The 24657-nt window shown below is 38.5% G+C and overlaps 1 protein-coding gene across 1 annotated transcript in view; it reads right to left on the bottom strand.

The window, feature by feature from the left end:
* Positions 1 to 4056: 4056 nt before the first annotated feature.
* Positions 4057 to 24657, bottom strand: part of FLVCR1 (FLVCR choline and heme transporter 1) — a 37024-nt gene continuing 16423 nt past the window's right edge. Inside the window, exons 4-10 of the mRNA XM_002760534.6 lie at positions 19250 to 19317; positions 17685 to 17788; positions 15096 to 15206; positions 13864 to 13969; positions 13196 to 13307; positions 7628 to 7695; positions 4057 to 7463 (exon numbers count right to left, since the gene is read on the bottom strand). Of these exons, the coding sequence (XP_002760580.4) occupies positions 7389 to 7463; positions 7628 to 7695; positions 13196 to 13307; positions 13864 to 13969; positions 15096 to 15206; positions 17685 to 17788; positions 19250 to 19317 (644 nt within the window). The 3' untranslated portion in view covers positions 4057 to 7388. The remainder of the gene's footprint in view (positions 7464 to 7627; positions 7696 to 13195; positions 13308 to 13863; positions 13970 to 15095; positions 15207 to 17684; positions 17789 to 19249; positions 19318 to 24657) is intronic.

Consider the following 24657-nt stretch of genomic DNA (forward strand, 5'->3'; position numbering starts at 1 on the left):
TACTGATTCAATCTACTTACTTGTTATTGGTCTGCTCAGATTTTCTGTCTCTTCATGACTCAGCCTTGGTAGCTTGTACGTTTCTAGAAATTTATCAATTTCTGGGTTATCCAGTTTGTTGAAATACAATTGTTCATAGTAGCCTCTTACGATTCTTTGTATTTCTGTGCTATCGGTTGTAGTCATATCTCCTCTTTTGTTTAAAATTTCATTTGAGACTTCTCTTTTTCTTACTCTAATTTTGTTATTCAAAACATAAAATTTCTAGTTTCATTGTTCATTATTTTTCTAATCTAGATTTCATTTCTGTTTTCATCTTTATTTCCTTCCTTCTACTAATTTTGGGCTTAGTTTGTTCTTCTTTGTCTAATTCTTTCAGGTGTGAAGGTAGGTGATTTATTTAAGACATTTCTTCATGTAGGCATTGATTGCTGTAACCTCCCTTTTTGCTGCATTGCAAAGTTTTAATATGATAATAGAAATAGAAAATATTTCTATTTTCATTTGTCTCAAAATATTCTTTGATTTCCTGTTTGATTTCTTCGACTCATTGGTTGTTCAGAATCTGTTAATTTCTACATATTTTTGAGTTTTCCAGTTTTCCTCCTGTTAGTAATTTTATATCGTTGTGAAATGATATGTAATTGTGTAATTTCATATCATTGTGTCAGAAAAGATGCTTAAGGAATATGTGATTATTGCAATTGTATTTCTTATTTTGATGTCTTTTAAAGACATTTCTTTTGGACCTAAAACATAATCCATCCTGGAGAATGTTGATGTGTTCCTGTGTATTCTGTTGCTGTTGGATGGAATATTCGATATATGTCCATTAAGTCCATTTGGTCTAAAGTGTAACACAACTTGTTATACTCTTTTAAAGAATTTACCCCATTATCATTAAGGATAGTCTTCTTTGTCCTTTGTTCAAGTTTTTGGTTTTTTTTTTTTTTTTTTTTGAGACAGAATCTTGCTCTCTCGGCCAGGCTGGAGTGCAGTGGCAAGATCTCGGCTCACTGCCACCTCTGTCTCCAGGGCTCAAGCAATTCTGCGCCTCAGCCTCCCAAGCAACTGGGATTACAGGCATCTGCTACCACGCCCAGCTAATTTTTGTATTTTAGCAGAGATGGGGTTTCACCATTGTTGGCCAGACTGGTCTCGAACTCTTGACCTCAGATAATCCACCCACCTTACCTCCTAAAGTGCTGGGATTACAGGTGTGAGCTACTGTGTATTTCTCACAAGGTAGATCTGGTGAGAATATGAAAAAATGCTCATCAGTGATCATCAGAGAAATGCAAATCAAAACCACAATGAGATACCATCTCATGCCAGTTAGAATGGCAATCATAAAAAAATCTGGAGACAACAGATGCTGGAGAGGATGTAGAGAAACAGGAACAATTTTACACCATTGGGAGTGTAAATTAGTTTAACCATTGTGGAAGACAAAGTGTGGTGAGTCCTCAAGGATCTAGAAATAGAAATTCCATTTGACCCAGCAATCCCATTACTGGGTATATACCCAAAGGATTATATATCATTCTATTATAAAGACACACACACACACACGTATGCTCATTGCAGCACTGTTTACAATAGCAAAGACCTGGAACCAACCCAAATACCCATCAATGATAGATTGGACAAAGAAAACGTGGCACATATACGCCATGGAATACTATGCATTCATAAAAAAGGATGAGTTCACGTCCTTTGTAGAGTCATAGATGAAACTGGAAACCATCATTCTCAGCAAACTGACACAAGAACAGAAAACCAAACACCGCATGTGCTCACTCATAGGCAGGCGTTGAACAATGAGAACACATCGGCACAGGGACGGAAACATCACACACTGGGGTCTGTTGCAGGGTGGGGAGCTAAGGGACGTTGGGGAGGAATAACACTGGGAGAAATACCTAATGTAGGTGGATGGGGGGATGGCGGGAGCAAACCACCATGGCATGTGTGTATGTATACAACAATCCTACAAGATCTGCACAGGTACCCCAGAACTTCAAGTAAAATTTTAAAAAATTCTCTTTGAGTTTTGACTGGGCACAGTGGCTTATGCCTATAATCCCAGCACTTTGGGAGCCCAAGGAGGGTGGATCACTTAAGGCCAGGCGTTTGAGACCACCCTGGCCAACATGGTGAAACCTCATCTCTACTAAAAATACAAAAAAATTAGCCAGGGGTGGTGGTACATGCCTGTAATCTCAGTTACTTGGGAGGCTAAGGCATAAGAATCACTTGAGTCTGGGAGGTGGTTGCAGTGAGCCAAGATCATGGCACTGCACTCCAGCCTAGGAGACAAGAAGGAGACTCTGTCTAAAAAATAAATAAATAAAAATTAAAATAAAAAGGGAAAAACGTAATTTTTATTTTTGACTGTTTGAGTGCAATGTGTCTTGGCAAAGTCTTCTTTGGGTTGAACCAGACTGCAGACCTTTGAGCTATATATATGTACCTTAATGTCTGTGTCTCTCCCAGATTTGAGAAGCTTTCAGCCATTATTGCTTGATTAAATAAGCTTGCTGATCCTTCTTTCTCTTCTCCTTTATTATTTCCATAATGCAAATGTTAGCTCTTAATGTTCCACAAATCTCATAGGCTCTCTTTAATACTTTCATTCTTTTTTTCTCCTCTAGCTGTATATTTTGAAATGACCTGTCTTTGAATTCAGATTCTTTCTTCTGCTTGATCAATCTGCTGACTATTGCATTTGTTGTCCTTTATCATTGTATTCTTCAGCTGCAGAATTTGTTTTTTATGATTTCTATCCCTTTGCTGAACTTCCCATTTTGTTCATGCATTTTCTGATTTCATAGAGCCGTATATCCTTTCTCTAGTAGCTCACTAAATTTTCTTAAAACAATTTAAATTTATTGTCAGGCAATTCATAGATCTCAATTTCTTTGGATTTGTTACTGGAATATTATTGTGCTCCTTAGGTGATATCATTTTTCCATTTTTTGTTTTCTTGAAGTTTTCCATTTTGATCCTTGCATTTGAAGATTACTTCCTCCAGTCTTTATTGACTAGCTTCAAGAGAGAAAAGCCTTCATTAATCTGCCTGGCTAAAAACTCTGAGGCTCTCTCCTACTTCTGTGGATTCACCTGCTCTGCAACCATGTTTCCACTTGGGGAAGGGGATTCTTAAGTTATTGCCTTTGCTCATTTCCACAAAGCCAGGTGCTGACAGCCTCTTGTTTGCTTCCCCTAGGGTGGTGCTCTGAAGTACTCTGTATACCTTGCTCCAATTCCACAATCAAGCCATCTGTCTCTATATTCGATGCTTGCAGCTGCTGTCCAACGTGGCATTCTTGGGGAGCCAGCCTCAGGGAGATGGGGGTGAGATGCACAGAGCATCTGGGGTGACCATGGGTCATATGGGAGGTCCATATGCAAGGTATCACAGTGGCTGGTGGGTAGGCTTCCTGATGGGAGTCTGTGGAATGCTGAGTAGGTTCCACAGCCTTTCTTCCCTGCTTCCAGCCTTTCCCAACACTTAGCTATGGCAATCACCTCAATATTCTAGTTGGGGCAAAAAGAGGTAGGCCTCTTAGGCAGCATCCCACACAGCTAGGGGCTGAGCACTCACTATGCTATCACCTTCTCCCATGGGAGAAATCATGGACTGAGGGGAGTCTCTCTTGCCACTAAGCTGTGCCAGCTTCAAGGAGGAGTGATATACAAGGTAAAGTGAAAATGTTCTCCTTTCTTTAATACATCTATTCTCACATATTTCTGCTTTAATGGTGTGTTGGAATTTCTACATTGGATGTCTGGATTCCTACAAAGGAAAATCAGTGCTTATGTGGAAGATTGATGAAGATTCTGCCGTCTTGCTGCCATCACTGTCTAAAGCTACTTTTACAGGAGTAAGACATTTTAGCATCTATTTCAGCCTTCACCCTGGGAGACTTTGCTTCCTTATTTTACGTTCCAGACACTACCGCATTTCCTCTCTGCCCATTCTGAAATTTCATAATCCCTTTAAATTTCCCATGTTTACCTAAGCAGCAGAATTTTTTTAAAGCCATAGAAAAATACATAAAAAAATAAATTTATTTTGAGTCTGAAATACTGAAGAACAAGCATACCGATAAATAGTACAAAGAGTGAACATCAGAACTTGAGTAATGACTTAAGACAGGCATTTTTCTAGCTATTGCATACAGACACATTTTTACATACAGACATATTTTTAAAGACATTTCTCCAACATTCTCAAAAGGCAAGAGCTATATTTGTGACATTTATAATAAATGCAATAGCTTTTGAAATCATTTCTTTCCTAAATCATTTGATTAAAATTCACACAAGTGATAATTACCTATTTCATTTTCCAAAAATATGACATAGTCATGTGCCACATAACGCTTCAATTAACAATGGACCACATATGACAGTGATCCTATAAGATTATAATGGAGCTGAGAAAGTCCTATCACCTAGTGATGCCACAGCCATTGTTACAATGCAGCACAATGTATTATCTGTTTTATCTTTCGATTACACAAATACCATTGTGTTACAATTGCCTACCGCATTTAATACCGTTCAGGTTTGTGGCCTAGAAGCAATAGGCTACACCATACAGCCTAGGTGTGTAGTAGGCTCTACCATCTAGGTTTGTGTAAGTACACTTCATGATGTTCACACAATGATGAGATCACCTAACACATTTCTCAGAATATAGCTCTGTCATGAAATCACACATTACTGTAGAATTCTAACATTCTTGTTTGATGTATTACAGACAACTTTCACCCAAAATACAGAAAAATTATCAATTCATTTTGCGTTCTGTCACATCATATTTCATCCCCATTCTAACCAAGGAAAAATACACATAACGTATATGTATATGCTTTTCAGAAATAAAGTATTCTAAATTTTATTTGTAATTTGTTCAAAACCTCAGGAACTCAACAAGTACATGATTATTTTAAACAACATTGATAGTTTAAAAATAAAAAGTTATTTGGGGAGACCTTAAAATATATTTTTGGCTGTCTTCACTTGTAAGTATCAAAGGAAGCTAATAATTGGACATATTCTGCTTGAGAAACTGACTAAAAAGGCTAAAAAGAAATTTAACAGTCCCTGTATCCATAAGGTAGCAATCACATTTGTTTATCCAACTGTCCAGGGAATTTCTCTCTGGCTGGTTTCCAGTTTCTGTGCTATAATAATTTGGTCTATTATATGATTAATAGCATTTACTATTTTGAAAAGACCTTTGAGATCAAACTAAACACATTCATTTCATGGATGAGGAAAATGCTGCCCAGAGGTTTAAAGACTGTCCAGATTACAGGAACATGCAGAAACACATCCAGGACATGGACACAGAGTTCCTGATTCTTAGTCAAATTCTTTAGGTAACACATTCCCCAGGGTCAGATTCTACATAATTTACAGTCACTTGATTACAGAGAATGTAATAATTTCAATATATATCAATGCATATATTTTGCCTGATATAGTTGAGATACTTGTCCCTCCACCCTCATGTTGAAATATAATCCCCAGTGTTGAAGGTTGGGCCTAATGGAAGGTGTCTGGGTCCTGGGGGTGGATCCCTCAAGGCTTGGTGCTGTTCTTCTGTTCTTCTCTTTCTGAAACAGTCTCACTTTGTCACCCAGGCTGAAGTGCAGTGGTGCAATCTCAGCTCACTGCAGCCTCCACCTCCCATGTTCAGGCAATTCTCATGCCTCAGCTTCCCAAGTAGCTGGGACTACAGGCGTGGACCACCATGACTGGCTAGTGTGTGTGTGCACGCACGCGGCATTTTTAGTAGAGATGGGGTTTTGCCATGTTGGCCATACTGGTCTTCAATTCCTGGCCTCAAGTGATCTACCCACCTCAGCTCCCAAAGTGCTGGTATTACAGATGTGAGCCATTGTGCCCAGCCTTAGGTATTTCTTTATAGTGATGTAAGGATGGCCTAACATACTGCCTAAATCAAAACTGCTATTCACTTCAAGGGTATTCATTACTTGACTAGCTTTTTTGGGTGCATATGAACATAATGTAAATTTTGTGGCTGATCAAATGTCATTACTGTAAAGATATTCCCTACAAGCTCAGAGTCAGGACATCAACAACATTTAAAGTCTCGCTGTAAACATGACAGTGGTAGGCACTGTGGAAATATATTTGGTCCTATTTTCCTTACCTGAGCTTGTAAAACAGCAGACTGTTCCAACAGTGTGATGACTACTATACTCTGCACTGAAGAAAAGAATCCACTCTCCCAGCACACAGATGGAGCACGTACCCAGGCATAGCATTCCTCAAAGGAGAACGGTCATAAACATGATGCTGCAGAATTCAAACAGCATTCAAGAGGTCTCCACTAAATGGGGACATGTAGGCTATCTGAAGTTATTACAGATTTCCTTATCTCAGGAATCTTCAAGGCAAAATACAGGATAAGATACAAGAAATCATGAAATAGCCAGTAACATATATGATAAAATTGTCTTACTAGAAAGTTATACATAGAAAAAAAAAAAAAAAGGAAGAGAGTTTAAAAGAAAAAAAGGCAACGGGTACAAAACTACTCTATTTCAAGCTGCAGTGACAAAATACAGTGTTAGCCTTTATCCGTGATAGAAAGGCAGCACAGAAAAGAACCTGAGAGAAAATGAGCCTGTAATTGGGCTCCTTGCCTTAATTAGAACATAATTCTAAGACCAAAGTTATGGGTAGAATCTGTACACAGAATAGTTTTTGTAGCCATTGACTGTGTGTGTTAAAAAGTACTTTGTAACAAGAGTACACTGGGAAAATGTATTCTTGTTGTAAAGAATGGGAAAAATCTGAAAGCCTGATGCCCGTGCTGTTCTTTGTGGGTGAGTGGTGTCATGCTGGTATGTTGTACTCATACTGAAGTGGCTTGGACAGTTGGTCAGCACAGTGGAAAGGCAGTCAATTAGGAATATATTGTACATTTAGTTCTACCGGATATTTTAATGTATAAACTGCATGAACTATTATGTATCTTATGGGGACTGAACACCCCATATTACCACTTTAAAAAGTCTTCTAAGCTTCCATTTTCTGCAAAAAAGAAAAACATCTACTTTTGAAAAGTAAATGTCAAGAAGCTTACTTTCAGATACAAGACTAAAAACCAGATACAAATTAGATAAATAGTAGTGTTAACATGATGTAAACAGAAGCATTTTAAGAAAATTTCCCTTAAATTAACAATTAAGCAAAATAATAATTACGCATTTAGAGTTCATATGGTAATTTTCAAGTAAGCGTCTATTCCCCCACCACATGCAAACCCAGCCTTGGTGCTCATATCTCTCCAAGCATATCACATTGTCCCCAATTACTACAGGACGGTAACTTTTTCTTTCTCTTCAAATTGCTGACTCTGACTGCTTGGGTAACATAACTGTTTTTGGTTCTTGGTCTGTAGGACTGTCAGCTGGTACCTATAAAAATAATCAGAAGATTAAAAATGTACAGCATCTGGCATATTCTATTATAAAAGATCAACAGTTGATGGGGGAAAAATAGCTAAATAAAAAAACCTGGTTTGACATTTACTCTATGCACACTTCTCAACAGTATAATCATAAAAATACTCATTACTTACAGCTTTAATGTCAACATTGGTAATTCCTGTATTTATGTTGTGTCTTCGCAGATCAGACTTGATTAATGCTGAAACAGAGAGGCATCAATGAAATTACTATTTTTTTTTAAAGCAGCTCAAAGTCTTTCTTACTATTGTCAATTCAATACACTATAATGTCATGAAATTTAATAGCATCTCAACAGCCTGAAAAATGAGACAAAGATGAAAAGCACAATTCTTTTCCTTAAAGGACTCTCCAATCAAGTGAAACTTTGACACATAAACAACTTTAACAGTATATGATAACTGCAAGGTATAGTGGGGAAGTGGGAGCAAAAATGGCTATGTCAACCAAAGGAAATTAGAGAAGGCTTGCCAGAGAAGACATACTTGAAACTTGAAAAAAAGTGAGTAATAACTTGTCAAGCAGACAAAGAGAAGAGGAAGGCTTTCTAGGCAGAAGACAGTACAGGTATATCTCAGAGATGTTGTGGGTTCAGCTCCAGATCACCACAAAAGAGTAAGCACAATAAAGCAAGTCACACAAATTTTTTGGTTTTCCAGTGCATAAAAAGTTATGTTTACAAAAAAAGAAAAAAAAATTCATCAAGATATTCCCCCCAAAATAATGTTTATATTGTAGTCTATGAAGCGTGCAATAGCATTACGTCTTAAAAATCCATGTATAGGCCGGGCGTGGTGGCTCACACCTATAATCCCAGCACTTTGGGAGGTCGAGGTGGGTGGATCACGAGGTCAAGAGATCGAGACCATCCTGGTCAACAAGGTGAAACCCTGTCTCTACTAAAAATACAAAAATTAGCTGGGCATGGTGGTGCGCACCTGTAGTCCCAGCTACTCAGGAGGCTGAGGCAGGAGAACTGCTTGAACCCAGGAGGAGGAGGTTGCGGTGAGCTGAGATTGTGCCATTGCACTCCAGCCTGGGTAACAACAGCGAAACTCCGTCTCAAACAAACAAAAAAAATCCATGTACATGCCTTAATTTAAAAATATTTTACTGCTAAAAAATGCTAATGATTATCCAGGCTTTCTGAAAGTTATTGTCTTTTTGCTGGTGGAGGGTCTTGCCTTGATGTTGATGGCGGCTGACAGATGAGGGTGGTGGTTGCTAAAAGGTGGGGGTGGCTGTGGCAATTTCTTAAAGTAAGACAGTGACGAAGTTTGCCATGTCAATCGACTCTTCATTTCACAAAAGATCTCTCTATCATGCAATACTTGTTTGATAGCATTTTATCCACAAAACTTCCCTCAAAATAGGAGTCGATCCTTTCTAACCCTGTCACTGCTTCATCAACTAAGTTTATATAATATTCTAAATCCCACGCTGTCATTTCAATACTTACAGCATCTTTACCAGTAGATTCCAACTCAGGAAAACACTTCCTTTGCTTATCCATAAGAAGCAACCCTTCATTTATTCAAGTTTTATCATGAGATGCAACAATTCAGTTATCTCTTCAGATTCTACTTCTAATTCCAGTTCTCTCGTTATTCCTACCACATCTACAGCTATTTCCTCCACTGAAGCCTTGAACCCCTCAAAATCATCCATGAGGATGGGAATTAACTTCCTCCAAACTCCTGTTAATGTTGATAGGCTGACCTTCTCCCATGAATCGAGAATGTTTTTAATGGCAGCTAGGATGGTGCATCCTTTCCAGAAGGTTCTCAATTTGCTTTGCCCAGATCCAAGAGAGGAATAATTATTTCTGGCAGCTACAGCCTTTTGAAATGTATTTCTTAAAGAATAAGACTTGAAAGTTGAAATTACTCCTTGATCCATGGGCTGCTGTGTTCCCAGGCATGAAAACAACATTGATATCCTTGTACAGCCTCATCAGAGTTCTTGGGTAAACAGGTAATTGGTCAAAGAGCAGTAATATTTTGAAAGGAATGTTTTTCTGAGTGGCAGACTTCAACAGTGGGTTTAAAATATTCAGCAAACCATGCTATTAACAGATGTACACTCCACTACAGGTTTCAAGTTCACTGTTCCACTGACAGAGCTTAGGCACAGTAAATCTAGCCTAATTCTTAAGAGCCCTAGGATTTTCAGAATGGTCAACAAGCTTTAGTTTCAATTTAAAGTCACCAGCTGCATCAACCCCTCACAAGAGAGTTACCTTGTCCTTTGAAGCCAGACATTGATTCTTCCTCTCTAGCTATGGAAGTCCTACATGGCCTCTTCTTTCACTATAAGGCTGTTGCATCTACATGGAAAATTTGTTTAGTGTAGCCACCTTCATCACTCATCTTAGCTACATATTCTGGATGACCTATTTCAGCATCTACATCAGCACTTGCTGCTTCCCCTTGGACTTTTATGTTATGAAGACAACTTCTTTCCTTACCTCATGAACTAACCTCTGCTAGCTACCAGCTTTTCTTCTGCAACTTTCTCACCTCTTTCAGCTTTCACAGAATTGAAGAATTCAGACCTTACTCTAGATTAGGCTTTGGCTTAAGGGGATGCTGTGGCTGGTATAATCTTCTAACAAGACCTGGCTGGTATAATCTAACAAGACCACTGAAACTTTCTCCATATCATAAGGCTGTTTTGTTTTCTTATCATTTGTGTGTTCACTTGAGTAGCATTCTTAATTTCCCTTAAGAATTTTTCCTTTGCATTAACAACTTGGCTGATTGTTTGGTGCAAAAGGCCTAACTTTTGGCCTATCTGGGCCTTTAACATGACTTCCTCACTAAGCTTAATCATTTTTAGCTTCTGATTTAAAATGAGAGATTTACTATTCTTCCTTTCACTTAAACACTTAAGAGGCCATTGTTGGGGTATGAATCAGGGACCTGATTTCAATATTGTTGTGTCTCAGGGAATAGGGAAACCAACAAATGGCAGAGAGATCTGGGAATGGCTGGTCAGTGGAGCAGTGAGAACACACAAAACATTTATTTTTAAAGTTCACTATCTTTTATGCATGTAGTTCATCATGCCCTTAAACAATTACAATAGTAATACTAAAGATCACTATCACAGATGACCAAAACAGATATAACAAAGCTCTAATACAATACTCAACATATCAGAGAAATTAATTCACATTTAAATGGTAAAAGCATCAATGTAAAACTAATTTTAAAGATCTATTTTCACTTCTTAATTTTCTAGACTTGATTTGTTTGAATTAGTATTCATGAATCTCACATAAAAGTAATGTGAAAGTGAATTACAAACTGCTCCCTTCTTTGGTATAACAATAATACTTGATTTTTTGAGATGGACTCTCGCTTTGTCACTCAGGCTGGAGTGCAACGGTGTGATCTTCACTCACTGCAACCTCTGCCTCCTGGGTTCAAGCAAATTCTTCTGCCTCAGTCTCTCAAGTAGCTGAGATTACAGGTGTGTGCCCCAACGCCTGGCTAAATTTTTTGTGATTTTAGTAGAGATGGGATTTCACTATGTTGGTCAGGCTGGTCCTGAACTCCTGACCGCAAATGATCTGCCTGCCTCAGCCTCCCAAAGTACTAGTTATACAGGCATGAGCCACCATGTCTGGCCAACAATAATACTCTTTGATAAACATATAGTACTTGCCTAGAAATTAAGAACCAACATGGAATTACTTAGGAAAGAGCAATAGTTAAAGCAGTTAATGTATTACATATTTCGTTTTGTATGTTTTATTGTACTAACTGGGTAGAGGGGAAAAATTCCTCCTGATAACATGTTTTTCTTTGAGGAAACAGACTGTATTCACTTTCTTTTAGCATAATAAATGAATGCTCAAGTTCCTGTCATTCATACAATAATGAACGAGTGACCTTAGGAGGTTGTATTTATCCAAAATGTTTATCACTGGTGGGATTTCATATGAAGGTTTCACAAAGAATGATGAGGTATTCAACAAACAGTAAAAGAAACCTTGATTCACATCTTTCTGATAGATTCTATCCTTCAACTAAGTTATAACCAGATCAAAGAAGCACAATTTCCCTTGGTATCTGCGGGGGATTCGTTCTAAGACCCCACCTCAGATACCAAAATCCATGAGTGCTCAAGTTCTTTATATGCAATGGTGTAGTACAAGCTTGTTCAACCTGTGGCCTGCAGGCCATATGCGGCTCAGGGCAATTTTGAATGTGGCCCAACACAAATTCACCAATTTTATAAAACATTATGTGATTTTTTGCAATTTTTTTTACTTTAGCATATTAGCTATCATTACCATTATTTTATGTGTGGCCCAAGACAATTCTTCCAATGTGGTCCAGGGAAGCCAAAAGATTAGACATCCCTGGGTAGCATCTGCATATAATGTACACACATCCTCCTATATACTTAAACCATCCTTAGATTACTAATACCTAATACAATGTAAATAGTTGGATACTATGTTTAGGGAATGATGACATTTTAAAAGTCTGTACATGTTCAGTGCAGATGCAACCATCCATTTTATTTCCAATTAATTTCAACCCACAGTTGGCTGAATCCGCAGATGACGAACCCATGGGATACACAAAGGGCTGACTATAATCCTGAATATCCAAAACTTCTGTCCCTGATGATGATAAAGGGATACAGAAGGAAATACACAAATTAGAAGCCAACATGGTCCTGGAAACAGTGCTGAACATAATTCCTGTTTCCAAATCTGTTGTACACCATGTGCATGGGCAAACTATGGATAAAAATTCTTTGACGTTCTCTTTCTCTGGAGATTGGGCACTATTTTCCTTTCTGCTTATGTCTATGATGATTAAATCTAAGAAGTATAAGCACTAGCTGAGGATTCCACATACTATTTCCACCACTACCACTTGGACTGTTTACCGCCTCTACCACATTATAGCAATAGTAACACGTGTTAGGCACATCCCAGGTGGCAGGCACTAGAAGCTTTTCACGAACCATTTCAAAGTAATCCTCATGGTAACCCTATAAAGCAGGCTTTAACACTCTATTATATAAATGAGGAAAGGAGGATTTGAGAGGTTAAGCAACTTGTCTGAAGTCACACTCCCAGGGAGCAGCAGAATCGGAATTTGAGGCCAGGCCCCCTTCCCACCTCCAGGTCTTTACTACTCTTTTTTCTTTTTTTTTGAGACAGAGTCTCACTCCATCACCCAGGCTGGAGTGCACTGGTGCAATCTTAGCTCACTGCATCCTCTGTCTCCTGCGTTCAAGGGATTCTCCTGCCTCAGCCTCCCAAGCAACTGGGAGTACCGGTTTGTGCCACCACACCCGGCTAATTTTAGTAGAGATGCGGTTTCACCATGTTGGCCAGGCTGGTCTCAAACTCCTCACCTCAAGTGATCTGCCCGCCTCCGCCTCCCAAAGTACTGGGATTATAGGTAGAAGCCACCACACCAGCCTTTACTACTTATTACAGCAGTTTTGCTTGCTAGGCAGAGTAACTGTATTGAATTTGAAATCTACAAAATGAAGTAACAGATTCATGTCCTTAGAAGAGAACAAATAATGTCCTGCATTTTACCTCATTTTTTCCCCTTGAGTTCTGCCAAGCCACTGAGAAGCAACATACAGGAAAACTAAATATAAACACATGACACAAGTCCCTTTGCCAGGCAGATGCCCTAATTTACCTGTTAAAATGATGCCTATAAACATCCAGACACAGAGGAAAATGTTCCCTGCCTTAGGGCTGTGGTCTGATGTGAGCTTTCCTTGAGCCAATGTGAACAAAATTCCAAATATCTAAAATACAATAGGAAAAGTCATTTGTTATTAAGTTTACTTATTTAAAACAAGAATAAAGATTTCACCAGAATTTTTCTTAACTTATTCTGTTTATATGATTTGGTTTCTAAAAACATTCATGGAAAAGTTGAATTGTTAAAACAAAAACCAGGGTCAGGCTGGGCACAGTGGCTCACACCTGTAATCCTACAACTTTGGGATGCTGAGGTAGGCGGACTGCTTGAGCCCAGGAGTCCAAGACTAGCCTGGGCAACATGGCGAAACCCCATCTCCACAAAAAATAACAAAATGAAAAATGTAACTGGGCATGCTGGTGTGCACCTGTAGTCCCAGATACTCTGTAGGCTGAGGAGGGAGAATTGCTTGAGCCTAGGAATTTGAGCCTGCAGTGAGCCATGATCGCACTACTGCACTCCATCTTGGGTAGCAGAGCGAGACCCTGTCTCCAAAAACAAAACAAAACAACAACAAATAAACCATGGTCAAACTCATTAGGCACTAGAATATATCTGGTACAATAATCATCTCAGGTTTAGAGAACTCAGAGGTTTACCTGTGCAGAAGCATTAAGAAGACCAGATGAAGTACCTTCAGATTCAGGGTAAGTGATTTCAACAGCAAATTCAAAACCCAAAGGGAGGTAACCAGTCATGAAGAAGCTAGGAAAATAAATCCAGAATTACAGAAAGAATTATCAGAAGGTCACAATCACACACTGATGCAATTATTCTGCTTCTTGGGCCTATTCTAATGACCACGTAAGTGAGTATTCGGAAGCTGCTATGTCAAAGTAAGGAACCTTTATTTTTATTTATTTATTTATTTTTGAGATGGAGTTTCGCTCTTGTTACCCAGGCTGGAGTGCAATGGCGCGATCTCGGCTCACCGCAACCTCCGCCTCCCGGGTTCAGGCAATTCTCCTGCCTCAGCCTCCCAAGTAGCTGGGATTACAGGCACGCGCCACCATGCCCAGCTAATTTTTTGTATTTTTAGTAGAGACGGGGTTTCACCATGTTGACCTGGATGGTCTCGATCTCTTGACCTCGTGATCCACCTGCCTCGGCCTCCCAAAGTGCTGGGATTACAGGCTTGAGCCACCGCGCCCGGCCAGGAACCTTTATTATTGATCAATTAGTCCAAGGTCACAGAACTGGAAAGCAACAAATACCAATATTTTTTCTGAAAACAATTTACTTCTAGTTTAATAAGTCAATTGTCTTTGTAATCAAATAAAGTTATACAGATTAAGTAAGGCTCATCCCTTTTTTCACCAATGGCATACCAAAAACCAATTTTAAACAATTTTTAATAGTTCCTTTTTTTTTTTGAGACAGTTTCACTCTTGTTGCCTCGGCTAGAGTGCAATGGCGTGATCTTGGCTCACTGCAAACTCTGCCTTGTGGGTCCAAGCGATTCTCCTGCCACAGCCTCCCAAGTAGCTAAGATTACAGGCATCCACCACTGCGTCCAGCTATTTTTATATTTTTAATGAAGATGGGGTTTCACCATGTTCACCAGGATGGTCTCGATCTCTCAACCTCATGATCCACCTGCCTCGGCCTCCCAAAGTGCTGGGATTACAGGAGCGAGCTACCGCACACAGCCAATTTTTAATAGTTCTTTAAAAATTACACATTTATATACACAGAATGAATCCTTTAAAGTTAAAAATGTTAAAGAATCTTTGAATGAACTTTGGTTTTTAAAAAATTAAAAACCAGAGTAATAATACTTCAGAATAATAACAGCATGCTAACAATCCTCCTAAACACATGTGATACTTACCCAAGGACTCCTCCAGTAACAAACACGGTAATAATGTATCCAAGGTCCAATGTGAAAGTAAATATAACCATTCCAATAAAAGACAAAATATAAACTATCAGAGTAGTCTGTCTAAAACAAAAACAACAAAGCTGTTAGCATTTTGTCTGATCCTCCTAGGCATATAAAAATCATCACTCTTACGGAACAGATAGTAATGAACCTCTGTTTTTCAAAGTTCACCTCTTCTTGTCTATGGAAGATGTATCCACCAAAGCATAAATTTTAAAGCATTTTTAATTTAAGATTCAGCAGCAGCAGACAACAAAACCACACCATATCCAATGCTCAGATGGGGATACTTCTATATGAATAAAATCATTTTTATGCCATCAGATGGGATAGTTCCCTACTCACATTTCAAGATATGGATCAAATTCTACCTCTTCCAAATGCCTTCCAAAACCACACCGGCTTATAAGAGCCTCTCTTTCTTCCAAATTCCCTTATAATTTGGGCACTATAAAACTATGACATCGATTTTCGTTTGTTATATTGTTTAACTTTTCATATGTAAATGCCTTATTTGCTCCATTTAGACCTCAGTATCTTAAGAACAGGGATCGCATACTGCTTGCCATAATTTTTATCCAAGAGAGATGCACACAACAGAAATTTGGTGAATGAATGGCAGTTACCCTGAGAAGAAAGCCGCAGTGGCAAAGAACACACTTCTATGCCTATCAAGTTTTCTAAATGTACAATGGATGAAAGACTTAAGAAATTTAATCCTTTACATATGCTCCCTTCATCTATAAATCAAGCAGGTTTCACTCTAAGCTATGGCAAGTGTTGTCTTAAATTATGGAAGAACTATCTTGGAGAATTTCAAGATCAGAGATACTGTTGGTGGTGTTTAGACTAATAGTATCAAATGTATCTTGAGCCTTGAAAGGTATATGGGACACAGTTCCATATTTCATTCATCTATTCATTAATAGTTTCATCCATTCATTTCCAAGTACAGGGGGAAGTTTTGGCCTATTAAAAAATGTGATTTTTTAAAATCCCAGAGCAAAATATGCTGCCTCTGATACCCCTTTCTTAGTCTCCCAGTCGGTATCATTCACTTTTTCTTTGGTATTAGCATTTTGGTTGTTCCATATAATCATATAAAGTGCAATTAACATAGTATATTCTTTCTTTTTTTTTTTTAGACAGAGTCTTGCTCTGTCACCCAGATTGGAGTGCAGTGGTGCTACATCTCAGCTCACTGCAACCTCCGCCTCCTGGGTTCAAGCAATTCTCCTTCTTCAGCTTCGGGATTACAGGCGTCCACTACCACACCTGGCTATTTTTTATATTTTCAGTAAAGACAGAGTTTCACCATGTTGCCCAGGCTGGTCTCTAACTCCTGGCCTCAAGCAATCTACCCACCTCGGCCTCTGAAAGTGCTGGGATTGCAGGTATAAAACATTGTGTCGCCAGCATTTTCATATATACATTATACTACAGTTAAATGGTGCTGTAGTCTGGGGATACTTTAGCCAAAAAGTTCTTACCAAAATAAAGCCTTATGCTCAACAATATTTTTTTGATGGGAAAGAACTACATTTTTGTTTTTGTATTTAAGCTCAAAACATAAGAAAAGAACAAGATAGGCCAGGCACGGTGGCTCATGCCTGTAATCCCAGCACTCTGGGAGGCTGAGGTGGGAGGACTGCCTAAGCTCAGGTGTTCAAAACCAGCCTGGGTAAAGACAGGTGAAACCTGTCTTTACCAAAAAGTCAAAAAATTAGCTGGGTGTGGGGGCACACACCTGTGGTCACAGCTAATCAGGAGGCTGAGGTGGGAGAATCACTTGAGACTGGAAAGCAGGAGTTGCAGTGAGCCAGGATGGTGCCACTGCACTCCAGCCTGAGTTACAGAGTGAGACCACCTCAAAAAAAAAAACACACACAAAAAACAAAATCAAGTCTATCAAAAGTCAAATATTTCTCAGAAATGGCTCTTTTTAAAATACAAGTAATTCTGAAGTAGTAGGTAAGTACTGTTAGAAGGAAAGAAGGTTCATAAGCTATCCAAGTTCTCAAAATTTAAATAAATGTGACCAATAAAATAATACAACACATCGAATATTGAAACTTTTGTTAAATGAAGAGAACCTGCTAGTTAGAATCTAGGTCTTTAAATAATAACATTTAAAAAAAAATTTTTTTTTTTTTTTTGAGATGGAGTCTCGCTCTCTTGCCCATGCTGGAGTGCAGTGACATGATCTTGGCTCAATGCAACCTCTGCCTCCCGGGTTCAAATGATTCTCCTGCCTCAGCCTCCCAAACAGCTGAGACTACAGGTGCATGCCAACATACCAGTTAATTTTTTGTAATTGTTAGTAAAGATGGGGTTTCACTGTGTTAATCAGGATGGTCTTGATCTCCTGACCTTGTGATCTGCCCACCTGGGCCTCCCAAAGTGCTGGGATTACAGGTGTGAGCTACTTTGCCCAGCCAAGTAATAAGTTTTTAAATTTCTTAAAATAAAAAAGCAAATTGTTCTTTAAAATCAAAATACCTTTGGTCATACACCATACATGCATTTACTTTCACTTACTTGTATGTTTTGGTATAATCCAGCCATAAGCCACAAAGAATAGAGCCCACCATTCCAGCTACTACCAGCGTTAGCCCAATTCTTCCAGCATTGACTTCCTCTCCCTGAAAACAATTTGCATAAGAAGTTGATCAAATAAATGGATTAACTAATTAAGATTCTTCACATTTCCATACCTTTTCATAGTCAAGGAAAACAATTAGATTAACTACACAGTAGGACGATTCAGTACACGTGTCAGGGTAGAAGGGGACGGCAGGTAAAGAATATATAAAGGCATTATATTTTAAAACCAGAAAAAAAAACTAAAATAGAAGAACAAAAAAAGAAAATTTTTGTTAATCCTCTATGGTTAGAAGTACAATGATTTTTGTTAGCATTCTTAAGTATAGATAGTCAAGTGCTCCATAATGACATTTAGGTTAGCATTGAATCATATATACAATAATGATCCCCTAAGATTTTAATACTGTACTTTTATTCCACCTTCTCTGTTTAGATATATTTTGATACACAATACTTACCACTGTATTACAACTGCCTACAGTATTCAGCAGAGTAACATGCTATATAGGTTCGTAGCCCAGGAGCAATATGCTATACCACATAGCCAAGGTGAGTAGGAGGCTATACCATCTAGGTTGTGTAAGCACACTCTATGATAGTCACTCAACAATAAAACTGCCTAGTGAATTTCTCCGAAGGTGTTCCTGTCATTAAGGAAGGCATGACTGTAGAGATGTCTGAAAAGGAAGTTAATGGATAGCTTTTACATAGTACAACTGCTTTATCCTTTCAAAAGCAAAGGTAAGTCAGTAGGAACTTGATATTTATTTATCTAGATTTATGTTGATTTCCCTTAAAAATGTTTTATCTTTTTCCATATAACCAATCAGATTATTTCCTAAAAATAAACTTATGCATTGTCACAGGGATAGTAACTTCTGCTTTCCATAGTGTGTTTTATAAACTGGATCAAATGTTAAATTAAAATGATGGGAGCCCATTGTTTTGGAGTGAGCTTCCACATTAGGCTCAGCAGACCAGACCACACAGAACAGTGTCACTAGTGCCAGACGCCACATAATCAAACTGAACTTTAACATGGGGCACTTTTCCAGTAAAAAAAAAGGAGATTCATAGCAGTCCATTGGAAGGAGCCCAGTCCCCGTTGTTTTAAAACAAATCCTTATAGGATTTCCTTACAGGATTAATCCTATAAGGAAAGTAACTTTGTAAAAACCAGTCTGCTCTTTGTTCCTTGTTTCTGCTTTCTTCAGTCTTCTGCCTATAAAGTCCATCTCCTCAGCTCAGCTCATCAGAGTGCCTTTCTAAATCTTTACATGGGATACTGTCCAATAAAGGAATTGATAGTAAAAGCCAATTAAATCTTTAAATTTGTGGAAATTTCATTTTTTAACAACTATATTATCAATTAAAACAAATGTAAATATTTGATAGCAACAATGTCATAATCCTCAACCTCATGATCCTGCTAACACCAATTATGTTGCTAAAGAAAAATCCTTGGCCAGGCATGCAATCTGATATTAGCAGAAGCTTACCTTATAATACTTCAGTATCATTTGACTTAATAATGTTGAGACTGAATAAAAGGCACCAGTCATGATACCTACAATAATAAAGATGATATTGTCATGATACCTAAAATAATAAATAAAGAGAATACTAAAATTTTGTCATTTACCAGTTCATGAAGTGACATGGATTATGTGACAATTGTGAAAATGTATTTCTTAGGACAGTTGATAAAGGAAATTAAAAACCACTGCCATTCCCTTTCAGGACGTAGACTATGAATTTAACACTAAATTTACTAAGATAGGAGAGCAGAATTCTGTTCTAACATTATTATTATTTAGATTGAGATATATTAACCATAAATCATACCCCCACATACAACACTATATATGGCAACCAGTCAAGCAATGGATTGTTTACTAAATACCTACAGTGTACTACAGCCAATGAATGTGCAAGGCCTAAAAACTGTGTTTCAGAGAGCTCACCTTTTTGTATCAAAGACTTACTGAAAATTCATAAGACAAAATCAGTTAAAGAATACTTTTTTTTGAAATGGAGCCTTTCTCTGTCGCCCAGGCTGGAGAGCAGTGGTGTGATCTCAGCTCACTGCAACCTCCGCCTCCTGGATTCAAGCGATTCTACTGCGTCAGCCTCCTGAAGAATACTTTTAAAATGAACAATGAAAACAACTGTTATGAGAACCACAGATGGGTTTGAATCCTGATGTTTCCTAGCATGTATTGTATGAATTTATGTAAGACTCTTAACATAAATTAAGCTAAGACCTAAGTTTATTATTTCTCTATTATTAAATATTTTAAGCATACAAAATAATATAGGGAATATAACAAATATCCTCATATATCACTCAGATTTGGCAAACATTAACGTTTTTCCATCTGTGCTTCAGATTCATTTTTCAGACTTTTCCCCAATCCTATTCTTTCCCAAAGGCAAGCCCTATCTTGAGCCTGGTGTTTATAATTTATGCATATTCATAAATAATCAGAAAGTATTCTGCATGTATATAAATATTATTTGTAATGGGACTACAGGCACAAGCTACCACGTCTGGCTAATTTTTGCATTTTTTGTAGAGAAGAGGTTTTGGCCATGCTGTCCAGGCTGCAGGTCTCCTTTTATGCCTTTTAATGTTTTATAATTTTCTCTATGAAGTTCTTTTGGTATATTTATTCTAAGAAATCTTTATAGTTTTAGTTGCTATTACAAAATATATCTTTTCATGGAAATACAATTCCTATAAATACATAGGAATACAATTGATATTTTCACATTGTCAGTTACTTAGTAACTTGGCTAACTCATTAGTTTTAACAGCTGTCTCTAGGTTTTCTTGTCTTATTTTAATAGACGGGTGATCACCAAACATTTTATGGAAAGGACCAGGTAGCAAACCTTTGTCTGCTTTGTAGGACATATGGTTTCTGATGTAACTACTCAACTCTACCCTAGTAGTTCAAAAGCAGCTATAGACAATATATAGACAAACAAAACTTTATTTGTAAAAACAGGGAATGGCCAGATTTGGCTCATGGGCCATGGTCTGCTGACCTCTGATATGCAAAATCACATTATGAGCAATAACATTTTTTCCTTCTGTTTCGTATACCTTTTATTTCTTTAGTCTTGTGTTACGGAGCCAGCCAGGACCTCCAGTTAGATGCTGAAGTGATGACAGTAAATGCCCTTAAGCGATACGTCTTACTGATTCTTAAGGGGAATGGCTCTAAAGTTTATCTTTAGCATAATATTTGTTACAGGGTCTTTGTAGATAAACTTTATCAGGTTCAGAAAGTTCATCTGTTGGCACCTAATTAAACAAAAGAGCGTCTACACAGGGGGGAAAAAAACCTATCATCAGAGTAAACAGACAACTTACAGAATGGGAGAACACTTTTCTGACAAAGCTCTAATATCCAGAGTCTACAAGGAACTTAAATTTACAAGAAAAAAACAACCCCATTAAAAAGTGGGCAAAGGACATAAACAACCACTTCTCAAAAGAAGACAATCATGTGGCCAAGAAACATGAAAAAAGCTCCACATCACTGATAACTGGGGCAATGCAAATCAAAACCACAATGAGACACCATCTCATGCCAGTCAGAATTAAAAAGTAAAGAAACAAGAAGAAACAACAGATGCTGGTGAGGTAGCAGAGAAAAAGAAATGCTATTACACTGCCGGTGGGAGTGTTAATTAGTTCAACCACTGTGGAAGACAGTGTGACAATTCCCAAGATTTAGAAGCAGAAATACCATTGGATCTAGCAATCCCATTACTGGGTATATATCCAAAGGAATATAAACCATTCTATTATAAAGATACAAACACATGTATGATCACTGCAGCACTATTCACAATAGTAAAGACATGGAATCAACCCAAATGCCTATCAATAAAAGACTGGACAAAGAAAATGTACATTTACACCATGGAATACTATGCAGCCATAGAAAGGAATGAAATCAGGCTGGGTGCAGTGGCTCATGCCTGTAATCCTAGCACTTTGGCAGGCCGAGGTGGGTGGATTACCTGAGATCAGGAGTCTGAGACCAGTCTGGCCAACGTGGTGAAACCCCGTATCTATTAAAATATAAAAATTGGCTGGATAGGTTGGTGTGCACCTGTAACTCCTGCTTCTCGGGAGGCTAAGGCAAGAGAATTGCTTGAACCCAGGAGGTGGAGGTTGCAGTGAGCCAAAATCACAGCACTACACTCCAGCCTGGGCAAAAAAATCGAGAAACAAAGCGGAGATTGTAATTAACTTATTTATGCACAGTCAAGTTTTTTTTTTTTTTTTTCCCCTCAGGTGGAGTCTTGCTCTGTCACCCACGCTGGAGTACAGTGGCATGATACCAGCTCATTGCAACATCTGCCTCCTGGGTTCAACCAGTTCTCCTGCCTCAGCCTCCCAAGTAGCAGAGACTACAGGTGCACACCACCATGCTCAGCTAATTCTTGTATTTTTAGTAGACACAGGATCTCGCCATGTTGGCCGGGCTGGTCTTGAACTGGCCTCAAGTGATACGCCTGCCTTGGCCTCCCAAAGTGTTGGGATTACCGGCGTGAGCCCCTGTGCCCGGCCCCAGTAAGTATTAAGTGATGTGATATCAAAGACACCAAAACTCCACAGATACCTGAGTTCACTGAAAATACCATCTAACGCCCTCACGGGTGCCGTTTTCTTCTTCCCCTTTGACTATTCAAATCCAACCCACTCTTCAAGGTCTAGCTCAAACACTCTCTTCTGTGAGACTCTCCCTGCCATCCGTAGGCCTTCCCTTCATTTATCCTTTCTCAAGGATATATCCTGAAGGCCTTCAGCATGCACTCACCATACAGCTTCTCTTGTGTTGTTATCCTTTTGATAAGTACCAACTATATTGTTGTTTACTTTTCAAATGTTTTTATTATCTCCCCAGTTAGATGATCAATTTCCTATGGGCAGAAATCATCTATCATTCCTCTTTCTAGCCACAAAGCATCTAGAGCACCACTATACATTTAGTTGGTATTTGATAACTACTGATGCAATAAATGAATAAAAGAATGAACACCAAAATGAACAAGAAGTGAGGCAAACATTAAGCTAGCTCTTGTAGGATTGCTTACAGAAAAAATTAGCAGATAGGACGGGCATGGTGGCTCATGCTTGTAATCCTAGCACTTTGGGAGGCTGAGGTGGGTGGATAACCTTAGGTTAGGAGTTCAAGACCAGCCTGGCCAACATGGTGAAACCCTGTCTCTACTAAAAAATACAAAAAAGTACAATGGTGTGCGCCTGTAATTCCAGCTACTTGGGAGGCTGAGGAAGGAGAATTGCTTGAACTCTGGAGGTGGAGGTTACAGTGAGTCGAGATCATGCACTCTAGCCAAGGTACAGAGTGAGACTTCATCTCAAAAAAAAAAAAAAAAAAAGCACATTTCAGGTAAAAGAAATGTTGGCACAAAATGACAGAGACTAGAATTAACAGTGTATATGAATATGGAGATGTGTCTGTGTGTATGTCTGTGATGGGGGTTGGTTATAAGTGTGGCTTAAAGAGAATTTTGTATTGGGAAGGCGAGTGACAAAAGAGTGATCAGAAGAAGGCCACCTTAAGTGACAGGCAAAAGAAATGAATCTGCTCTACTATTTAACAATAAGCCACTATATTTTCTTACATGTAATTAGGAATTTTAGGTTTAACCCAAACAAGAAGGTAACCAGCAAAATTAAGAAAACAAACTATGGCATGCAGAAGTATTAATATATAAGGATGAGATGATATGACATCTGGGATTTGCTTTAAAATATTCCAGGAAAGGCTGGGCATGGTGGCTCATGCCTGTAATCCCTGCACTTTGGGAGGCCAAGGCGGCTGGATCACCTGAGGTCAGAAGTTTAAGACCAGCCTGGCCAACATGGTAAAACCCCATCTCTACTAAAAATATAAAAAATTAGCTGGGCATGCTGGCAGGCACCTGTAATCCCAGGTATTCAGGAGGCTGAGGCAGGTGAATCGCTTGAACATGGGAGGTGGAGGTTGCAATGAGCCAAGACTGTGCCACTGCACTCCAGCCTGGGCAACAACAGCAAAATTCCATGTCAAAAAAAAAAAAAAAAAAATTCCAGGAAAAAAACTGGGGGAAATAGATGAGGCAAGAATGGCAAAATGCTGCTAACTGTTGAAGCTGGGTGATGGCATACACAGGACATGGGTATATAGGAATTTATTAGATTAAATGCTCAACTTTGGTGACTAGCAATTTCTACTTTAAAAAAAAATGTGTACCAATGGAAGAAAGTTTAAAAAAAAAAAGAACTAATCTTGATAGAAATGACTTAATCTGTTACAACTTGTAAAACATGTATGTACTAGGGTGTGTGTTCCCCAAAAAACGTGAAACAGGGAATAGCAGTGAGTGATTCCCGGAGGCAAGTAAGACAGAAATAGGGAGTGTTGGTGGTTCATGTAAATGGGGTTAACACAAGAAACAAAGAATGAACTGTCAGAAAACTGAAAAAAATCAAGTGTGTTGGTGTCTACAGTCAAAGCTACAGTGTTAGGATGAATACCTGTCAGCTATCCTGAAAGATCTGGAGAGAGAGAATATTCTTAGATGTCAGAACTGGTTAAGGTGAGTTCCTTAGTGTCTAGTTTTGATTGAGTAGTCAAAACAGATGCCAGCTTGTACAGGGTCAAAGAAAGGTATTACTGATAGCACTTCCCACATGCTTACACCGGTATAACTAGAGTTCACAAATGGCCTAAAATACTCTCTGAGAACTCACAAAAGAAGACAGTGTTTGTCTATTTTGAGAACTACTTTCTTTTTCTTTCTTTTTTGTTTCCGAGAGAGTCTCACTCTGTTGCTCAGGCTGGAGTGCAGTGGCACAATCTTGGCTCACTGCAACCTCCGC

Source organism: Callithrix jacchus, chromosome 19 (assembly GCF_049354715.1).
Source record: "Callithrix jacchus isolate 240 chromosome 19, calJac240_pri, whole genome shotgun sequence".
Classification (NCBI taxonomy): domain Eukaryota; kingdom Metazoa; phylum Chordata; class Mammalia; order Primates; family Cebidae; genus Callithrix; species Callithrix jacchus.